Source organism: Leopardus geoffroyi, chromosome C1 (genome assembly GCF_018350155.1).
Source record: "Leopardus geoffroyi isolate Oge1 chromosome C1, O.geoffroyi_Oge1_pat1.0, whole genome shotgun sequence".
Taxonomy (NCBI): Eukaryota; Metazoa; Chordata; class Mammalia; order Carnivora; family Felidae; genus Leopardus; species Leopardus geoffroyi.
Window position 1 is genome coordinate 182,375,117 of NC_059328.1, and position 20,095 is coordinate 182,395,211.

At 35.3% G+C, this 20,095-nt stretch overlaps 1 protein-coding gene across 3 annotated transcripts in view; it reads left to right on the plus strand.

Annotated features, from left to right (window-relative positions):
• SLC39A10 (solute carrier family 39 member 10) overlaps nucleotides 1-20,095 on the plus strand; it is a 143,550-nt gene that overhangs the window by 106,651 nt on the left and 16,804 nt on the right. For all 3 annotated transcript variants that reach the window (XM_045480579.1, XM_045480578.1, XM_045480580.1), the window contains 5 exons: nucleotides 10,533-10,702; nucleotides 12,722-12,910; nucleotides 16,250-16,370; nucleotides 17,542-17,910; nucleotides 19,023-19,103. In XM_045480579.1, coding sequence (XP_045336535.1) covers nucleotides 10,533-10,702; nucleotides 12,722-12,910; nucleotides 16,250-16,370; nucleotides 17,542-17,910; nucleotides 19,023-19,103 — 930 coding nt within the window. The remainder of the gene's footprint in view (nucleotides 1-10,532; nucleotides 10,703-12,721; nucleotides 12,911-16,249; nucleotides 16,371-17,541; nucleotides 17,911-19,022; nucleotides 19,104-20,095) is intronic.

The following is a 20,095-nucleotide window of genomic DNA, read 5'->3' on the forward strand; positions in this document are numbered from 1 at the left end:
AACTGCATTATGCTGTATTGTTCAAATTTCAGAGTCCTTTACTTGGCCAGTCAGGCTTTCCAGGATAGGATTCCTGCCTACCTACCTCTCCATCCTTATCCCTTACCATTCTTTTTTAGTAAGCTCTTCTACACCCAATGTGGGGTTCAAACTCATGACCCTGAGATCAAGACTTGAGTGCTCTACTGACTGAGCCAGCCTGGGTCCCCTGATCATTCGTTTATATCCTTTCAGCCTTAACCATAACAAACTCCTAATGACGGATTATACTCTTTTTCCCTCTTTTATCTCTGCCTTTTCACCTTCTAAACCTTTCTACTAGAGGGACTACTATGATTTGTCAAAAATTCAGCTCAAGGGTTAGACCCTCTGGGATAACCTATTTACTATCCTAGGCTTAATTAAATCCCCTTCCTTGACACTCTCTGGATATCTCCATTATCATACAGAGCTTGAGGGATTTTAATAATTGGATTTGTTATCTGTTTTTGTTGTGGACTTCAGCTACTTGAAGGAAGTGACCAGGTCTTTCATCTCAAGCATCTCTAATGCCTAAGTAGGTAAAGGGTACTTTGAACAAAAAGTGCTGATATATTGATTGAATAAATTACTTAATATTAATCTGTAAGCTTTTAGTTATAGCCGAGGAAAGACACTTGTTGAAAATGAGTCTTTGAAGATCATTTTATGACTACAGTTGACCTTTGAACAACACAGATTTGTACTGCATGTGTATACTTGTATGCAGATATTTTTCAATAAATAAATTAGAAAATCTCTTAGAGGTTTGCAACAAAAAAAAAACCTCACAGATGAACCGGGTAGCCTAGAAATACTGAAGAAATTCAGGAAAAGTCAGGTATTGCAAGAATACGATATGTAACACTTATACAAAATATGTGTTGTTTACGTTAATGGTAAGGTTTTCCATCAAGAGTAGGTTGTTAATAGTTAAATTTGGGGGGAGTTAAAAGTTACACTTGGATTTTTGGCTACACGTGCAGAGGCAGGGGTTTGTCCCCAACCCCACAGTGTTCAAGGGTCATTTGTCTATCAGCCTAGTGTACTTTGATAATACAGTCTTCTCAGAATGAGTGGAATTCTCATGAACTTTATCATGTGCAAAATCACGATGAAGGCAGTTCTGGCTGAAATGCCAAAGATGGAGTGGCACTGTTGCATTGTAATGAAAGAGACTAAATTAAATTAATATGTGTGAATGTGGGCCAAAAAAGAAATTCTGATAAGATAAAAGGTGGAAAATGCAGAATTTAAAATTTTTTCATAGCACAAGAGTATGGTAGACATGTTTAAGAATATCACATTCCATATATATATGAGTTTTATTTGGGATAGAGATAGATATTCCTTAAAGCTTGAAAGAGTTCAAGTAAAAGAAAATGCTCTCAATACATAACAAAATAAGTCTCATAGGTACCTACCTATTGGTAATTTCTTTGCAATAGGAAAATAACTTGAGAATAGATAAATTAATCATTATAGTCTTTTTTTTTTTTTCAACGTTTATTTTTTTATTTTTTTTTTATTTTTGGGACAGAGAGAGACAGAGCATGAACGGGGGAGGGGCAGAGAGAGAGGGAGACACAGAATCGGAAACAGGCTCCAGGCTCTGAGCCATCAGCCCAGAGCCTGACGCGGGGCTCGAACTCACGGACCGCGAGATCGTGACCTGGCTGAAGTTGGACACTTAACCGACTGCGCCACCCAGGCGCCCCTAAATTAATCATTATAGTCTTTATTAGAACCTTACCATGTACTGTTCTAAATACTTTTACAAGGATATTTAATTTGTTAAACCCTTGAGATGGGAACTTTTTTTGTTCCTATTTGCTGGAATGGAGGCTTTGAGAAATGAAATAACTTGCCCAAAGTCACATAGCTGCCAGGTAGCAGAACCGTGATGTGAACTAGAGTATTCTCCACCTAAAGCTTGTAATTGTAACTGCTGTACCCATCTCCACTGCTTCTGCTAAAAAGGTTCTTAAGTCTGCTTTGCTAGCAAAAGTGTGACAGGAAGATAAAGAGAGTTAAATTTAGTTATATTTGGTAGTGTTTTGACAGGTAGTGCAGACATAGATAGACAAGAAAGTGGTAGAGGTATTTGTATAAGTAAGTATTGCTGTAAGTATAGATTAGTGAAACAAAAACACCCAAGAATAATAGTCTTGTTAGGTAATACCCAGTCATTAAGGCAGAGAAAGTCCACCTAGTAGCTCTCAATTCTGGTCTTTGGACAGATAAAATATGTTCCCTTTGCTGGCTTCATTACATGTTCAGTGACCTTTGTAGATGAGTAAACACCTTGAGAACCACAGTCTCTCACAGGTGCTTATAAATTCTCAATGAGGCAGGGGGAAAGGAGAAGGTAGGCCTGAGATTATTTGACTTACATTAAAAATAAAACACTTTGTTCTTTACATGGAAAAACACAGACTGACAAGATTGTCACATCTAGAGTTAAAACGAATAGCCTTTTTAAATTTTTTTTATTTTTAAGGCTTCTAAGAAATTCTAGTTGTTACTACATCAACTCTGGATTATGACTTAAATTTTTGTTATAATATTGACATATTTTAACAATGGTATTGACAGATGCTTGACCATCATAATATTGAAAATTATAGTTTATTCAATCTGAAAAGCCTTAGAGGAAATAATACTAGCTTTGAAAGCAAATACATAAGTAATAGTGAATATTGATTAGTTGTTTGCAGGTGGTTATTAGCACTGTCAGAAATGAAGCTTGAATTAACTATGTCCTGATAGATGTTAATAATTGTTAGAAAGAATGCCCTGCTAGTAATTATTTTTAATGACTGCTGCACTATTAAGAAAGGTTAACTTGTTCTATATAAATCTCCCATAGTGACACAGCGACCACCTCATTACTGCTCAAAGACTGCTGTAAACCAAGTATGCCATATACTATGTATGGTGGAAATCGTTTGTTTCACAAGATTGGCTCATTTAGTCATAGAGTTGACCCTAGCTTAATTACCAAGGGGGGTTGTGAATAGGCCGCTAAGCATTTTCTGCCAATTAAAATGCTGAAATTGTAGAAAACTGCCATCTTGCACATGCTTTGAACCGAGTTAATTAGAAAGTTTCCACAGATGAGCGCTTCTTTTTAAAAGAATGCATTTTCTCTCTAGATAATGAGAAAGGGAGTTGGTGAATAACTAAGCTTGAAGACCTTTAACGTTTTAAGCAACCTAATTTGCAGAATAAGTGAAGCTTGTTTCAGACATTTAACGTTTTTTATTGTATATGGTATCTTGGGTACAGATAAAGGAAACATTTGCTGGTTGTATTTAATAGTTTGTGTTTCATTGGTTGGCCTAAGTTTTAGAAAAGATGCCTTTTATTGTTTGGTTTTTGTTATTGTTTTGGGGGTTGTATATTAATAAACAAGTTGTGATTTTAAAAGTACAATAATTTGGTTAGAAATCAGAAAATTTTATTACCTGCTTTTTTTCTATACATAGGAAATTATGGTAGCATTTATGTAAGCTTAAATATAAATGTTACAAATTCTAAAAATAAGTGTTTATAAATAGCATGGGAAAATATTTCAAGTACAATAAAATGAAAACAATTTTACTTCTCATAGGTCAAAAGGATTGTAATTGACCTCGAAGAAGAGTTACAAGTTGTAAAGAGACTATTACTTAAAATTTTAGTGCTGGAAAGCTAAAATTACTTTTTAAAAAAAATTTTAAAAATTTGTTTATTTATTTTTGAGAGAGAGAGAGAACCTGAGTGGAGGAGGGCCAGAGAGAGAAGGAGACACAGAATCCAAAGCAGGCTCCAGGCTCTGAGTGTCAGCCCAGAACCTGCCGTGGGGCTCAAGCTCACGAACCGTAAGATCGTGACCTGAGCTGAAGTTAGATGCTTAACTGACTGAGCCACCCAGGCACCCCTAAAATTACTTTTAAAAAATGAACAGTAAATCAGTATAAGAAAACATGTATCTATAACATACGCTTGTGAGAGATAGCGGGTGGTTTTGCTAGTGAAATAGGTATGATGGAATAATTGCAATCTATAGAAAATACCTAGAAAATTTCTAATTTATCTGAAACGGGAAATATAGCTTCTTAGCCCTTATTTCTTAGGAAATAAGAAACCTAAGTGATAATTTATGTTGGATGGGACATAAATATTTTAACCTTACTCTCATATGTGTTTTTAGGTAACACTGAAATATAAATAAAAGTATATTCTGATGATTTTATGTTATTTGTTTTGTGGTAATCTTTTGTCCCTCCCCCATCCCAATTTGTTCAAATTTTGAAAGATGGATTGCCATTTGAGTTAATAGAATTAGTATTTCTTCTTACTTTCATGTTTAGACTTATTTTTCTTACAGATTCTCCTTTATGTGGAACCACCTCTGTGAAGTAAATACATAAGTAATAAATGACTGGGCCAAGAATTCGCTGAAAATACTGTAGTTTAATTTAGGAGAAAACAGTGGATTAACAGGAGTTTTGGTTTAGTTTTTACTTTGCCATTTTAGCTAGCTATTTAATCATTTTTTATGTTAAAATATATATAAGATTTGCCATTTTAACCATTGATGTGTACAGATCAGAGGCGATTATTACATTCACAATGTTGTGCAGCCATCAAACTATTTTTTTAAAGATTTTATTTTTAAGTAATTCTCTGTACCCAACTCAAACTCACAACCCTGAGATCAAGAGTCACACACTCCACGACTGAGCCAGCCAGGCTATCTATTAAAAAAAATTTTTTTTTCTTAAGTTCATTTATTTTTGAGAGAGCGCACATGTGAGCAAGGGAGGAGCAGAGAGAGGGAGACAGAATTGCGAGCAGGGTGTGAACTCACAAATCTGTGAGATCATGACCTGAGCCAAAATCAAGAGTCGGTTGCTTAACTGACTGAGCCACACAGGCACCCTAAAAAAAATCTTTATCACCCCAAATAGAAACTATGTAACCATTAAGCAACAAATCAGCATTTCCTCTTAATCTCAGCCTTTGGTAACTTCTTGTCTTTTTTGTTTCTGAATTTGCTATTCTAGATAAGTAGTATCATACCATAGTTGTCTTTTTGTGTCTGGTGTATTTTGCTCTGCATAGTTTTCAAGGTTCATCCATATCGTAGCATATATTGAAACTTGATTCCTTTTTATGGCTGAGTAATAACACTCCATGGCATGTATATACCACATTTTGTTAATCCATTCATGCATTGATGGGCACTTGGTTGTGTCCAACTTTTGGCTATTTGAGTAATGCTGTAATGAACACAGGCATACAAGTATCGAAGTCTCCGCTTTCAGTTGTTTGGGGGTATATAGGTAGGAGTGGGATTCCTGGGTCATAAGGTGATTCCATTTAGTTTTTTGAGGAATTACCAAACCTTTTCTACAGTGACTGTGCCATTTTACGTTCCCACCAGCAGTGTACCAGGGTTCCGGTTTCTCCACATCTTTGCCAACATGTGATTTTCTTTCTTTCTTTTTTTTTTTTTTTTTTTATTAAAAAAAATTTTTTTTCAACGTTTATTTATTTTTGGGACAGAGAGAGACAGAGCATGAACGGGGGAGGGGCAGAGAGAGAGGGAGACACAGAATCGGAAACAGGCTCCAGGCTCTGAGCCATCAGCCCAGAGCCTGGCGCGGGGCTTGAACTCACGGACCGCGAGATCGTGACCTGGCTGAAGTCAGACGCTTAACCGACTGTGCCACCCAGGCGCCCCTTTCTTTTTTTTAACAGCTATTCTGGTAGGTGTGAATTCACATTATTTAATATTTAACATCTCTCTGCCTCAGTATGTAAATCTGTAAAGTAGAATGACACTGGTCTACATTAGCATTTTCCAAATTCTGTTTTGTAGGATCCTGGTTCATTGAGATATACTAATAGGTTCCATGATCAAGTGAGTTAGAAAAATGCCGCACATTGTATTCCCCTTGCAGAGATTCATATTGCTTATTAAACTGGTGGAGGCTTTGAGGGAACTTGTTTAACCAAGTATTACCAAATCTTTTTGATTATTAAATTCTCCTCTCCTTCCCCTTGGAATACCTCTGAGAATTAGATGAACACAGTTTGAGTTATACTAGTGTAGATTATTAAAGTCCTTTCTAGCTATATAGTATGAAGATAGCAATTACAGTGCCAGTTAAAGTAGCTTACTGGTAATCAAGGAATTGGACAGATAATTCTCCTTTTAAAGTGGCAGAATAATAGACATCTTTGAAAATGGTTTTAATAATTTCCAACTCTGTCAATATAGGCAGTGTATATATGGAAGAATAATTATGATAGTCCCAGTTGTGCTCTGTGTTTTATACAAAATATGTTATGAGAAGTTATGGGATCCATTAAATCTTTTGAAGGTAGCATGCATACTAAATCTATTTCGTTGGAAAAATGAGAGAACTCTTAATTTCAGAAAAGTTATATAAGGTGTTCAGAGTTATACAGATTATTTAACTTTAATATAAGAGCTTAGTCTTTTTCTGATTCTTGGCTTTTGTTGTTGGTCAGTAACCAATTATTGACGATCATTTGGCCAAGTGACCAGAAAACCAAAAGCATTTGTATTATTTATTTTTTAAAGTGTGTGCGTGTGTGTGTATCAACTTCTTTTGGAGGGGCCACTGGCCAAGCTCAATGTGATACCGTCGCACTGACTCCAAGTGGCATCATTCACATTTTCTTTTAAGTAAATGGCATTCCCTTAAAGATAGAACCACGATGGCACACCTGAAGTTGGGCTCTGATGCTGGATTGATTTATGTAAGGCTTTCTCCTTTGTGGGCTTATGTTTTCTTGTGTTTTCTGAGTTTCAGATGTCAAATATCAGAAATGCTAAAGATTTTCTAATAATGACTGGCTTCTCTCTTTCAAGTATGTCTTAGTTCACAGATTTGCTTTCTCGGGTGGATGAGAAAGATGATTTCAGAGCTGATACATAAGAAATTATACCTGGGAGTGTGTAATATGTGATATGTACTCATTTGTGCACATGTGAATTCATACACCCTTTCACACTCAGACCCTCCCCCAAATATTTGTGTAAGCACTTGACTAATATAATGTGTCAGTCTGTCTGTGATTGGTGTTAAGTGACGATATATTTAGCTCACCTATCATATTGGCACATTGATTTTCACTGGATTCAATTTTGGTTGATTTGTCGTTTGGTAATTTGGTTTTTAGCTAATTAACCAAAAGCCATTTGAAATTGTAAGTCACCTCAGAGCATTGCAAAATATTTATGGTTTCATAGACTCTTTTAGGACTTTTCTTCGCATTCAGAACACCCTTAGCCAGGAGTTAATATGGGAATTTTAGAAAGGAAATACTTGCTTAGAATAATGTTCATTTTCAGATAAAATTTTTGTGATTAGGAACCAGAATCGCATTTTCTCTCATCTCTCTTTAATGATTAGATTTTTATAAATATGCTTATAAGAATATATAATGGTTTAATAGTCTTAGATTCTTTTTTTTTTTTTTTTTAAGTTTATTTATTTTGAGAGAAAGAGAAGTGCATGTATGTGCATGGGTGGGGCAGAGAGAGAGAATCCCAAGAAGGCTCTGCATGGTCAGTGTGGGACCCAATGCGGGGCTTGAACTCAAAAACCGTGAGGTTGTGACCTGAGCTGAAATCAGGAGTCAGACGCTTAACTGACTGCACCACCCAGGCTCCTCTAGGGTCTTGAATTCTGTAATCTAATAAGCTCAAATGTTCAAATATGATCCTAATGCTAATATTTTATTAGTTTGTTAAATTATTTTGTGTAAATTGTTAACCATCTCAAATGTCTGTTACATCAAATTAATGGTATACTCCTTATAATAAGATTTAGAAATTTAATTTCTATTGCAAATATCTTAAAGGGCAAATCCAAAAATGAATGAATGTATATTTCCCAGTGTAGAATATAATATTACCCTAAAAAAAAATAAAAAAGGAAAGATCAGGTTAAATAACAGTTACCCAACTAGATTTTGGGTAAATTTAGCATCTTAATCTATAGATTATATGAATTTTCTTGGACATTGGGACATAGGAATAAAGTAAGAAATACTTCATTTGGACAGCTTCGGTGCTTAATTCCAGCGCATCATTTGCAAAATAATTCTGATTAATACAAATTTTTAATACTTACGAGAAGTTAGCAAATTTGTTTACTCTTTATACTATATTTGGGTCTCATCTATAGCTTTGGCTATACCTATGCATATATATCAGTATATACAGAGTATCATGGAATATGAATTACTGGCTTAAGTCATTTTTAGTACTGTTTTTCTTTAAGTTCTTAATTAAAGTTGCTTTTATATTGATTGTTTTGAGATAAAGTGCTTCTAAATTTAATTACTGCCCAAGTAAGAAAAAAACATATTTGGGAAGGGAGAATTGTATATTAATATAGGAGACATATTATCTTCAGGTTAATGTATTTGTTACCAGCCTCAATTTGTCCCATTTAGTTACTATAAGTATCTTTTGTCCATTTTTTCCCCATTACTATGATTGAAACTACAGAGCTGTGGTAGTTTTGACACTCCTTTATTGGTTTAGTTGGCCAATAACTTTTATTGGCTCCCTGAATTTAGACCTACGGCCACCTTACTCCAACCAATTTCCTCAGGCTCTCCCACTGACTTTATTATTCCTGCCTGTGCTTGGGGCACAGAGATAAACTAACTTGGTCATCATTATTAAGTCAACATTTTGACCTTATATTTTTCTTTCTAGAATAGAGTTTTTGACCTTAGCTCCTTGTGCCTTATAGTCCCAACCATAGTTGTTCTTATCTTTTGGTTTCACTAACAATGTTGCCTTCATAATGAATCTTTTCCCTTTGCCTCTTTCTTCCTTGTTCCCAAATCTTTGCAAGGATTAAAGCCTCTAAATGCAAATTCTGGCTCTGTGTTTCTATCTTCTTTTGGACTTTTAGATTACCCGTGTTTATATCAGAAATTATCTGTTAGATATAGAATAAATCACAGAACTTCCATTAGTAGATGTCCTGTTGTTTTAATCCTGTGAGCTACCTTAGCATGGAATTAGCTTATAGTATTAATGTCATTGGATATTGTGACTAAAATGTCCAACGTATAAACACAGTTGAATTGATAAATCTCAGCATTTAGTGGGTGAAGTAAAGTTTCATTTCCTTACCTATCCTTACTTCTCTTTGTCTTTGAAAATTTTTTTACCTTGTTGAAGAAATACATTTTCCATTGTTCCCTTACTATAACACTTAACGTAAAATTTCTCAGATTATAGTCTTATTGGGTTTGATGAGAAAAAATAGCATTTTGGATGAAAAACTTTACCAAGTTATTATTGGTGAAATTTTCTATAGATAAAAATTAAACAGAACTTTTAGGCCAGAACATTTCTGTTTCACTTTAGGCCACCAATTGAAAATAATCTCACTTTTTAAATGAACATGCCCCATCCCCTGAACCACTGGCAGTTATTTCTGGTATCTAATCTATGTATGAATAGCCTCGATAAAGAAATGTGGACAGAATTCCCCTTTTCCATCACACTTCTGTTTTTCACAAATCCTGTTGTGAAAACATTTCTCTTGTGCTCTGGTTCAGTCAAGGTTACATAGTGAGGGGCCTTTGGGTGGCTCAGTTGATTAAGCATCTGACCTCGTGGTTTGTGAGTTCAAGACCTGCATCCCACACTGTCAGTGAGGAGCCTGCCTGGGATTCTCTCTCTCCTTCTCCCTCTTTCTGCCCCTCCCCCCTTGCTTGTGCTATCTCTCCCTCCCTCTCTCTCTCAAAGTAAATACACTTTAAAAAACAAAACCCCCCAAAATTATATAGTGTAATTTTTACAAAGTAGAAAATGATACAGAAAGCCAAATTGGAGCAAGGGGAATTTGGAACTATTTATGGAGTGTAAAGATAGTATCAAGGGGACAGGATTGAATTATCCTTTGTAAAAATAAGAAATGAAATGCAAAAATGGTACCAGTAATAAGGCTTTTTTTTTTTTAATCTCTTATGAATATGTTTCCATTTTGGACTGCTATGTTAAGTTTCTCAAACTTTGTATTAAAAGATTTACAAAGATAACACTAGATACTCCGCTTCCTCTAATGCTCACAGGAGAGTTTTATAATTGTATTCTCTAAATGAATAGTTTTATTGCTGTGGCTCTGCCTTTATACATTGTTAAAAAAATTTTTGACAGTCTATGTATTAAGAGTGAATCACAGCCTGAAGTCATTTTAAATCCCTGTTTCTAATAAGATGGGCTACTGAAGGTACTATTTATAACTTGGTCTGAACTTCTTAATTCTTTTTTAAAGTGTTCAGGTGGGTTATGTGGTTGTTTTGTTTTTAAACACAGCAGTGCCAAAATGTAAAACTTCTTAAAAAGCATGGTCAGGGTAAGATAATCTATCTTCCATGACTCATTTATCTTAAGTTTATTGTTCTTTAGAGCTTTTTGACTTATATTGTCATATTAATGTTGACTATTAATTTCTTTCCTACAGCATGGATTTGTGGTATCATTTCTATCACTGTCATTAGCCTGCTTTCCTTGCTAGGCGTGATCTTGGTTCCCATCATTAACCAAGGATGCTTCAAATTTCTTCTCACATTCCTTGTTGCACTAGCTGTCGGAACAATGAGTGGAGACGCCCTTCTTCATCTACTTCCCCATGTAAGAAATCTTTTTAATCTTTAAAAAAAAACAAAACAAAAATAAAAATATTTAAGCTAAAAAGGTCCTTCATTAGCAAACTATAGTACACTAATCTAGTATTTGTTGTATTTGCCTATAGGATGAAGTATTTTTTCCATTTGCATAGTTTTAATAGCAATAGTTTTGAAGTAAATTGAGTCATTAGGTTTTAATATAGCAACAAAAATTGGTTACATCAGTATTACTTTTTCCTGCCACAACGTATACATACCAAATCACCACAGTGTACTCTTTAAATACAGTTTTATATGTCAGTTTAATCTGGATAGAGCTGAAATTTACAAAAAATTGCTCTATTAGCAGTTCTGTAAATGAATACTTAAAAAGATACACCACTCATTGATTTTTATCTGTATGCTATATCAAGAAAGCCATTAGGAGAAATGTAGAAGTGGTCTTATGATTGTGCTGTATAGTCAGTGTGCCCCAGGTATCTTTATTTGATCAAGAATAGGCTGACATATTCAGTTAACAATTTAGTTAACTAATTTCAGTTATAGGCTTTTAGCTCCTTACATATGGGGCCATTTATGTTTTCTCCCGGAATACCACTTATTTTCTTCTATTTCAGGAGCCTTCTAATAGTATCATATGCCCACACTTCTGGTACCATGCTTAGCAACCTTTTAAAATCTGTTATCAGTTAGTATTTTATACAGTGTTACTGCTTTTACTTCAAATTATGAAAACACTGGGGCTTTTTCTTTTCCAAATGTAAAATTACAGGTTTGAATGTTTTTTTTTTAAATATTCTTACCACCTCCTTTGGAGTATTGGGGAAACAGATTTGCATTTTTTAAGTAATCTCTGCACCCATCGTGGGGCTTGAACTCACAACCCAGAGATCAAGAGTTGGACGCTCTACCAACTGAGGCAGCCAGGCACTCCCAGAATTGTTACTTGTGTGTTTTGTATACTCCTCTTCCCCTTCTTCACTCAGAGGAATTGGTTCAGAATTCCAGATTTGGTATCTGCAATACCATATGGCACTGCCTTAAAAAAATTGATTAATCTTAAACTGTGAATGTAAATTTTTAAAAATTGATTCATTATGTTATTTACTGATTTCCTCCTTTATTCCTACCCCTTGCTTTCCCTTTTTACCATCATCAAGAATAGCCACAAAATTTCAAAACTGGGCCTATTAAGAACAGTTGATTGAAGTGAGAACAGTCTTCAGGTGCTGTTTGACTTATTTTTTTTCTTAAGTATTAGTATTAATTACGTAAAGCTGTTACCTTTTTAAATGGCCTTACCGTCTTTGAGAAGTTTAGAAATCTCTTCTCTTGGCTGCTAGCAGATGGAGAAAAAATACAGATAAATGTTATAAGGAAGGGAAATACTTAAGACCAGATCTCTAATTTTTAAGATTGTTATTGTGGAACTTGTACGTTTGACAATTAAAAAGTACCCATTTCTATAATTTATTTTTTGCTAAAGCTTTAAACTGTAGAAAAATAAACACATGTGTGAGTATATACTTATAATGTTCCACAGTTTGTAAGTACAGGTAGCATCTCATCACTTCTTTAATTTATAAGAGAAAAACATAAAAATATAATCAGTTTAAGAAAAAGATTACAGGGAGTCACAGGTTGTGACCGGCAGGTGAATTAGTTTGTTTTTACTGAATGTTAGACATCTGGGTCATGTTCACTTTGGTTTAAAAAGGACCCATGCTTCCTAATATCTTAATGCTGCTTGATTTTCTCACTGTAGTGTGTGTCAGCTCCTATAGCCATTTGAGTTTGTGGTCTTTGTTTTAGAGTTACCATGAAATGTAATACTTTCCAGGCCACTGAATACAGACAGCAAAATTAAATAAAAGGCTACTTATATTTATGTGAGATAATATTTAGAGAACCACTTTAAAAATTGAAAGGTATTTTTTTGTGTGTCCTAGCAGATTATAGTCTCAAAATTTTAAAAAGCATCTTTAATTACTTGTTTAGAAGTTTTTGTTATTCTTATTAATAGTCTCAGGGTGGACATGATCATAGTCATCAACATGCACATGGGCATGGACATTCTCATGGACACGAATCTAAGAAGTTTTTGGAGGAATATGATGCCGTATTGAAAGGACTTGTCGCTCTAGGAGGCATTTACTTGTTATTTATCATTGAACACTGCATTAGAATGTTTAAGCACTACAAGCAGCAAAGAGTAAGTACTTTGTAATGATTTCTTCCATTTTCTGAGATACGAAACTCAAAAAAAATTTTTTTTCTGGCCACATGCTTAATTATGATGTTGGTGTGTGTTCAAGGAAATATTGACTTTGATCTTGCCATTTTTATGTATATATTTTGTATATGTATGTATTTTGTATATATTTCCTTGAGACAAAATATGGTTTAGAACAGAGCTCTAAACTGGGACTCAGGGGGAGTGATTCTAATTCTTGCCCAGCTACAAAATAGCTGTGAAAACTATGACTCATTCCTTGTGATTTCCAGTTGCTATATAAATCTGTGGGAAATAAGCCCTACTTTTCGTCTGTATTTTCGTATCATATTCCAAATAGTGTATTTAATTTTAATTGCCATATTTTATTCAGGGTATTGCCATATTTAAGTGCCTTCAAAGGAACGTTGATAAGATGATGTGCAAGTGAATTATTATCTGAGGAATGGTAGAACGAACTAGGAAAGGATCAAAAGTGAAAGAAACCTAACAGCATTTGGTTTTCAGAGGGTGTATGGAAAGGTGGATGGGTGAAGAATGGAGTGTTGGTAGGAGGGATGCCAAGGTGAGAGTGGCCGGAGAGAAAAGAGTCAGAAGAGAGGTGATGGGGGCTTGAAGTAGAGTCATGTCATGAGGAATAGGAAAGATAAGGTGATTAAGAGAACTATTTAAAATTTTAATGATTATTTATTTTTGAGAGAGAGAAAGAGTGTGAGTGGGGTGGGGGCAGACAGAGAGTGAGAGCAAGAGAATCCAAAGCAGGCTCCAGGCTCTGAGCTGTCAGGACAGAGCCAGAAGAGGGGGGCTCAAACCCATGAACCATGAGATCATGACCTGAGCCAAAGTCGGACACTTAACCGACTCAGCCACCCAGGTGCCCCAGAACCATTTAAATGAGAGAATCAATATGATTTAATTGCTGATGACATTCAAGAAATAGAAGTATTTTAGGGTCCATCTCTGAGTACATAATATAGAATACAGTTACATATTGCAGAGTATATAGAGAAGTTTTGACATTCCTGTGAAGCTCAATTTTCTTCAATTGTGTGTACCTGCTAACACTGAAGCAGCAAATATTCATATTTAATTGTGCAGAATATTAGGGACTGCATAATTTACTGGTAAGTATAAAATGTAGTCTTTCAAGAGGTAGTTCAAAGTAAACATGTTTTCTGTTTTTTATAATTTAATCTTGATCTCATTTTGCATTTAAATTTACTGGGAAAATTAAACATGTTTATTTTTGTAAACTAATGTAGAAGAGTAGAATCTGCAGAACATGGCAGCTCTTTGGAAATTTGATATTGAAAGAAGTAAATAAATTAAAGGAATTTGATTAGATAAATCAATGGAGCACCATTAAAGGGGTACTCTGTATCTAATAGTAAGGAATTCTTCAGGGATATCAAAGAGAGGAATCTGTGCAGATAAATCAGTGTGTCTCCTTTATGATAAATAGGACAGTGAGTAACCAAAGATGAAAAAGTGTATGGCATTGTTTTGAAGAAAAGGAATTAGTGATCCTTGAATAGAACAGACGTTTGACCATCTGCAAAGAAGAGTCAGTTATTGGAAGGAAGCTTTCAGAGCATACATTAAGTAATACATCAGATGAGGACTGGTTTCAGCAAGTTGGGGCTTTGAGGGTAGTGATTTGGCAAGTTTTCAGGAAAGTGGACAAGGACAATCTGAACCAAAGCAGTTGAACACAATCCCAGCTGGTGTTTTACATTTTCTTCTTTTCTCTTTTGTGCTATGGTTGGCTTTTTTTCCCTTCCCCCCACCTTTCTCTTTTCTACTTCAACTCATGGCTGCTGTTTCTTTTCTTTGGTTGTCTCCATACTACTCCTTTTGAACATTTTGTGTTTCCCCAGTTTCTGTTACTTATTGCTACGAAGCAGAAGAACCCACAATTTAATGGCTTATAACAACATTTTATTATTTCTCGTAATTCTGTCAGGAAATTAGGCAGGATTCAACTGAGCAGTTCTTTTGTTCCACCTACCATCAGCTACACTCACTCACTCTACTACATTCAAACTCAGCTGGCCTGGGTTGGCCTCAACAGGGCAGGGGTAGGAGGCCCATGAATGTGTATGTCTGCATCTAGTGTCCTTCACATGGCCTTTATTTTTTAAAAACAATTTTTTTAACATTTATTCATCTTTGAGAGACAGAGCATGAGTGGGGAAAGGGGTAGAGAGAGGGAGACACAGAGTCCGAAGCAGTCTCCAGGCTCTGAGCTGTCAGCACAGAGCCCGACACGGGGCTTGAACTCACGAACTGCAAGATCATGACCTGAGCCAAAGTCAGTCGCTCAACTGACCGAGCCACCCAGGTGCCCACACATGGCCTCTGTTTAGAGCCTAGGCTGAGTTTCTTCACAGATTAGTGGCTAGCTTCCTTGAGCAAAAAAACAAAAGGTGTCAGGTTTCACACTAGTTCCAGAACTGGTCCATCATTTTCTTGCATTCTCTTGATCAAAGCAAGTTAACGGGGAAGAGGTTATTTGTTCTCATAAACTTACATAGATCGGAAATAGAACTTTAAGTTGGAAGAGTTGTTAAAGGTAGTTACACAGTTACATTGCTAAAAGAAGAAAGCAGACTGTTAAAAGATAGGAAAATTAAAACCTAAACAATGAAATACAATACTTAGGATTTGTTAATAAGTGAGGATAGATTAGATGAGAAAGAAAACTTACCTTTATTGCGAAGCTGTTAAGAGTCGGTTACCGATAGTCATTTTTTCACACATCATCTCATTTAATCCTAAGAATCTATCATTTTAATTTTACAGATGAGTATTCTTATGGTTTAATAAATTTAACTGCCCAATTCTCACAGAAGTAAACTACAAAGTTTGTGATTTTAACTCAAATTTGACCCTGCCCATTATGTCACATGTAGGGAAATGTAAGATTGCATTAAACACAATGAAATTCAAAGGGAATAAGCTTTAGTTTTTTGGAACTTCCTATTCCCATGCACTATTAAATAAGATAGATATTAAATATATTTCACACATTTCATTTGGTTGCATGTAATATAGTACTGTGTACTGTATTCTGTACTTTGAAGTAGATGAGTTGATCCTTTCAGTTGAGTGTTTGAAAAAAAAAAAGCAACAACATAGAAATTTAGCTGGATATTTTATAATGAGACCCCTTGATTAATTTCTAAAAATTTTTTTCTCTTTTTTTCCTAAGTAATTTATGAATAAAGTGTTACTACCACTTACCCCATAGATGTTAACAAGTGAATATTGTTGCTAGTTGTGGCTGCAGATTTGATACTAATACCAGATTTTTTTCAGGGAAAACAGAAATGGTTTATGAAGCAGAACACAGAAGAATCAACTATTGGAAGGAAGCTTTCAGATCATAAGTTAAATAATACACCAGATGCTGACTGGCTTCAGCTCAAGCCTCTTGCCGGTAGACAACAGTTCTGACTAAAGAGAAACTTTTAAAATATAAACATTGAAATACTGCTTCTAACCTGTGCCTGTGTTTGAAATTTCTTGTTTTTGTGGCTTCCCTAATATTAGTTTCTAACTTTTGTATTTCCTAAAATGTGAGTGTATCTTGTGATTTTGTTTACTGTCTTGTCTATTTCAGCCTTATTAAAATGGAATGTGGGACTAATTATATCACAGGGCAAGGAACATATTGCACTTTTACTTTACAGAAAAAAAAATGAAACAAACAAAAAGGCTTTGTAAGCAGTATACTCGTGTCATCTTTAGATCTTGGCAATGCAGGTCTCTGTGCCGTCCATATGGGATTGGTTTCATATGGAAGAGGGAGAGTGGTCTCCCTACTTAAAATCTCTGCTCATCAATTCAGCTTTTCCGTTGCCTGGTAAATGTGATGAGGTAGCTTACAATTGTCAAGGAAACATAAAGTATTTTAGTCTAATTTTCCCTTTCTGTTTGAACTTGTGTTTCCCCTGAATGTACCAATGATTTTCTGCAGGAAAGGGGCAGATGAGACTCTAACTGTACTCTGCTCCAAAATACAATTTGAGAAGTAGTAGACTGTTTGTCACATAATAAATAGTTTTTGAAAACTAGGTGAGAGGCCAGCCTCAATTAAAAAAAAATAATCAGATGTTACCATTTATATGGGTTTCTGAGTAGCATTTTCAGATAGGTGCCATTTGAGGGTGCCAGCGATTTAAAGTTTGTTTTCTTCATTGATAAGAGAGGATTAGACAGGGTAACTAAGTTTCCTTCTTCCCCTGAAAAATTATGGGTCCATTTAGTTGTCCTGTAAATGCTGCAGTAACTTCTACCCTTCGATTTTTAGCAGCTGTTCGTGATGTCCTCCCTCAGATTCACAGTTTCTCCACGCTTGCCAGTTCTTCTCCCCACTTTGCCTGCTGTTGATCTCAGTGTCCCCCCTTTACCTCATCTGGTTCATCATCTGGATGCTCAGAACCCCAGTTTGTTTTGTGTGTATGTGCACATGTTTGTTTTATTTGCTTTTATACATTTATTTGGGACTTCATTTAATCATTACACTGCTGTTCTGCCTGGGTTTAAATGAGCAAAGAAGCGTTCGTCTGCTTGTTGATAAAGTATATCCTTTGCTATTATAAATATAGGAACTGATGACTCGGTCGTTTCTGAAGATCGACTTAATGAAACTGAACTGACAGATTTAGAAGGTCAACAAGAATCCCCTCCTAAAAATTATCTTTGTGTGGAAGAGGAGAAAATCATGGACCATTCTCACAGTGATGGGTTACATACCATTCACGAGCATGACCTCCATGCTGCTGCACACAACCACCATGACGAGAGTAAGACTGTGCTGAGGAAACATAACCACCAGTGGCACCACAAGCATTCTCACCATTCTCATGGGCCCTGTCATTCTGGGTCTGATCTGAAAGAAACCGGCATAGCTAATATAGCTTGGATGGTAATCATGGGGGATGGCATCCACAACTTCAGTGATGGGCTAGCAATTGGTAAGTGAGCTTGAAACTTGGGTTATCATTTGTTTGATCTTTAAGACCACAGATTCAGTACTAATATTATAAACTGTAATACATAGGATTAAAATTTGAGGTTAACAAATACACTTATATATTACTCTGGTCATTTGATTTGTTTCCAGAGGCTATGTTAATGTTTTTGATCAGCTTACTTGGGGCATAAAGGTATATTTTTACTGGGTTTTGCTTTTAATGTGTAAACAAATGTCTGTAGTATACTACTTTTATAACTCGATTTCAAGGCATAATCACATATGAAAACTACCTTAACATTCTATTTTCAAATACATTTATATATCCCTGAATATATAATTTCAGTCCTGGGTTTAGTACTTTTTTATGTCTTTGAAAAGGTGAAGAAAAATTTTACCTGTTAAGCATCCATTGTACCAGATTCAAATTATTAGAGTCTTGGCTAACGTAAACTGATATTACTAGTTTAGGAGAATATTAAATGTGATTAATATATGATCTTCTTTTCCAGACTTCACTCAGAAGTAGGCTTTGGTTTCTTTAAGAAAGGAGAGGCCATATTTTTCAATCTTTAGTAGCTGTCAATGTTAAAAAATAAAGAATTTACTAGGGGGAATCAAATGTATTTATATCTCTGATCCCAGTCCTCAAGACTGTCAGACCAATAATACTTTGTAATATTTTTGCTCTAGACCCAGAAAAGTTCAGACAAGGATGTAGCCATTTAAGTATCTATAAATATTTATATGAGAGAGAGCGAATACAATCATACGCTTAAAGGACTTGAAATTTGGCATCAGACTTCCACTCAGAAACTGAAATGCTGGAAACCATTACTACTCCCAAGCTTTCAGTGAGCTCTGGAAGGCTAATGTAATGGAAAATTTAATTTCTTAGAGAATATTTCTTTCACTGAGTAGCTCTTTCTCTGGTTATTATATACGTATTATACCTCACTATATGTTCAAAAAGTGTAATGTAAAATAAGTGAGTCACTCATATATTATGAAAATAATTTAGATAGGCAAAAGAGGTTGTACCTATCCTTATTAATGAAAATGGAAAAAGCGGAAGTAAACATCACTTGATTTTCTTTTTACCCCCCACCTCAGGAGCAGCTTTCAGTGCTGGACTGACGGGAGGAATCAGTACCTCTATAGCTGTGTTCTGTCATGAGCTGCCACATGAGTTAGGTAATATACCAGATTTTGTCAAATCTTAAGACTTCTTCAGTTATAAATGCATATAAATTTTGGAGAGGTTAAAACATAAAAATGGCTGATGACAAGTAGAAATGTCATCATTCTTTTATATAATTTGTATTATATGCACCTAAAAATGTATTGTTTTATATGTATGTATGTTTAATTTATGTAAACAGTATTATGTCCTTTCCCATTCTGTTCCTTATATTACTAATCATTATGCTTTTATTTAGTTTATTTTGAGAGAGAGAGAAAGAGAGCATTAGCACATGAGCAGGGGAGGAGCAGGGAGAGACGGAGAGAAAGAATCCCAAGCAGGCTTCATACTGTCAGCGCAGAACCTGATGTGGGGCTTGATCTCACAAACCATGAGAACATGACCGGAGCCGAGGTCAAGAGTCAGATGCTTAACCAACCGAGCCACCCAGGCGCCCCTCATTATGCTTTTAAACTCCACCCAGGTTATCATGAATTCATTTAATATATTGCTTTTAGTCAGTACTTAGAGTTGTGCATTTACTGCATTTTACATATTTGTCACCTAGTATTAGATACACTACACCTTTAATTTCCTGCCAACACAGATAATGAGGCATTGAACATCTGTAGACTTAGCGCTTATAGACTCTTACAAGAACATCTTTTGGGATTATACCCAGGAACAGAATTGATGGGTCGTAGGATGTACCTGCCAGAGAAGTGCTGTATTACTAGCCACCATGGCCATCTCTAATCACCAATACCAGAGAGTTCCTGTGTTTCCACATCCCTGCCAAGACTTCACATTAACTAATTTTTGTCAATTTGGTAGATATAAAATGATATTTCTTTGTTGTTTTAGTTGGCACTTATCTACCAATGATTTTTTTTTTTTTAATTTCTCTTCATGTGTTTTGATTTTTGTTTTATTTTTATTTTTATTATTTTTGAGCAACAGAGAGTGTGAGTAGGGGAGGGGCAGAGAGAGAGGGAGACACAGA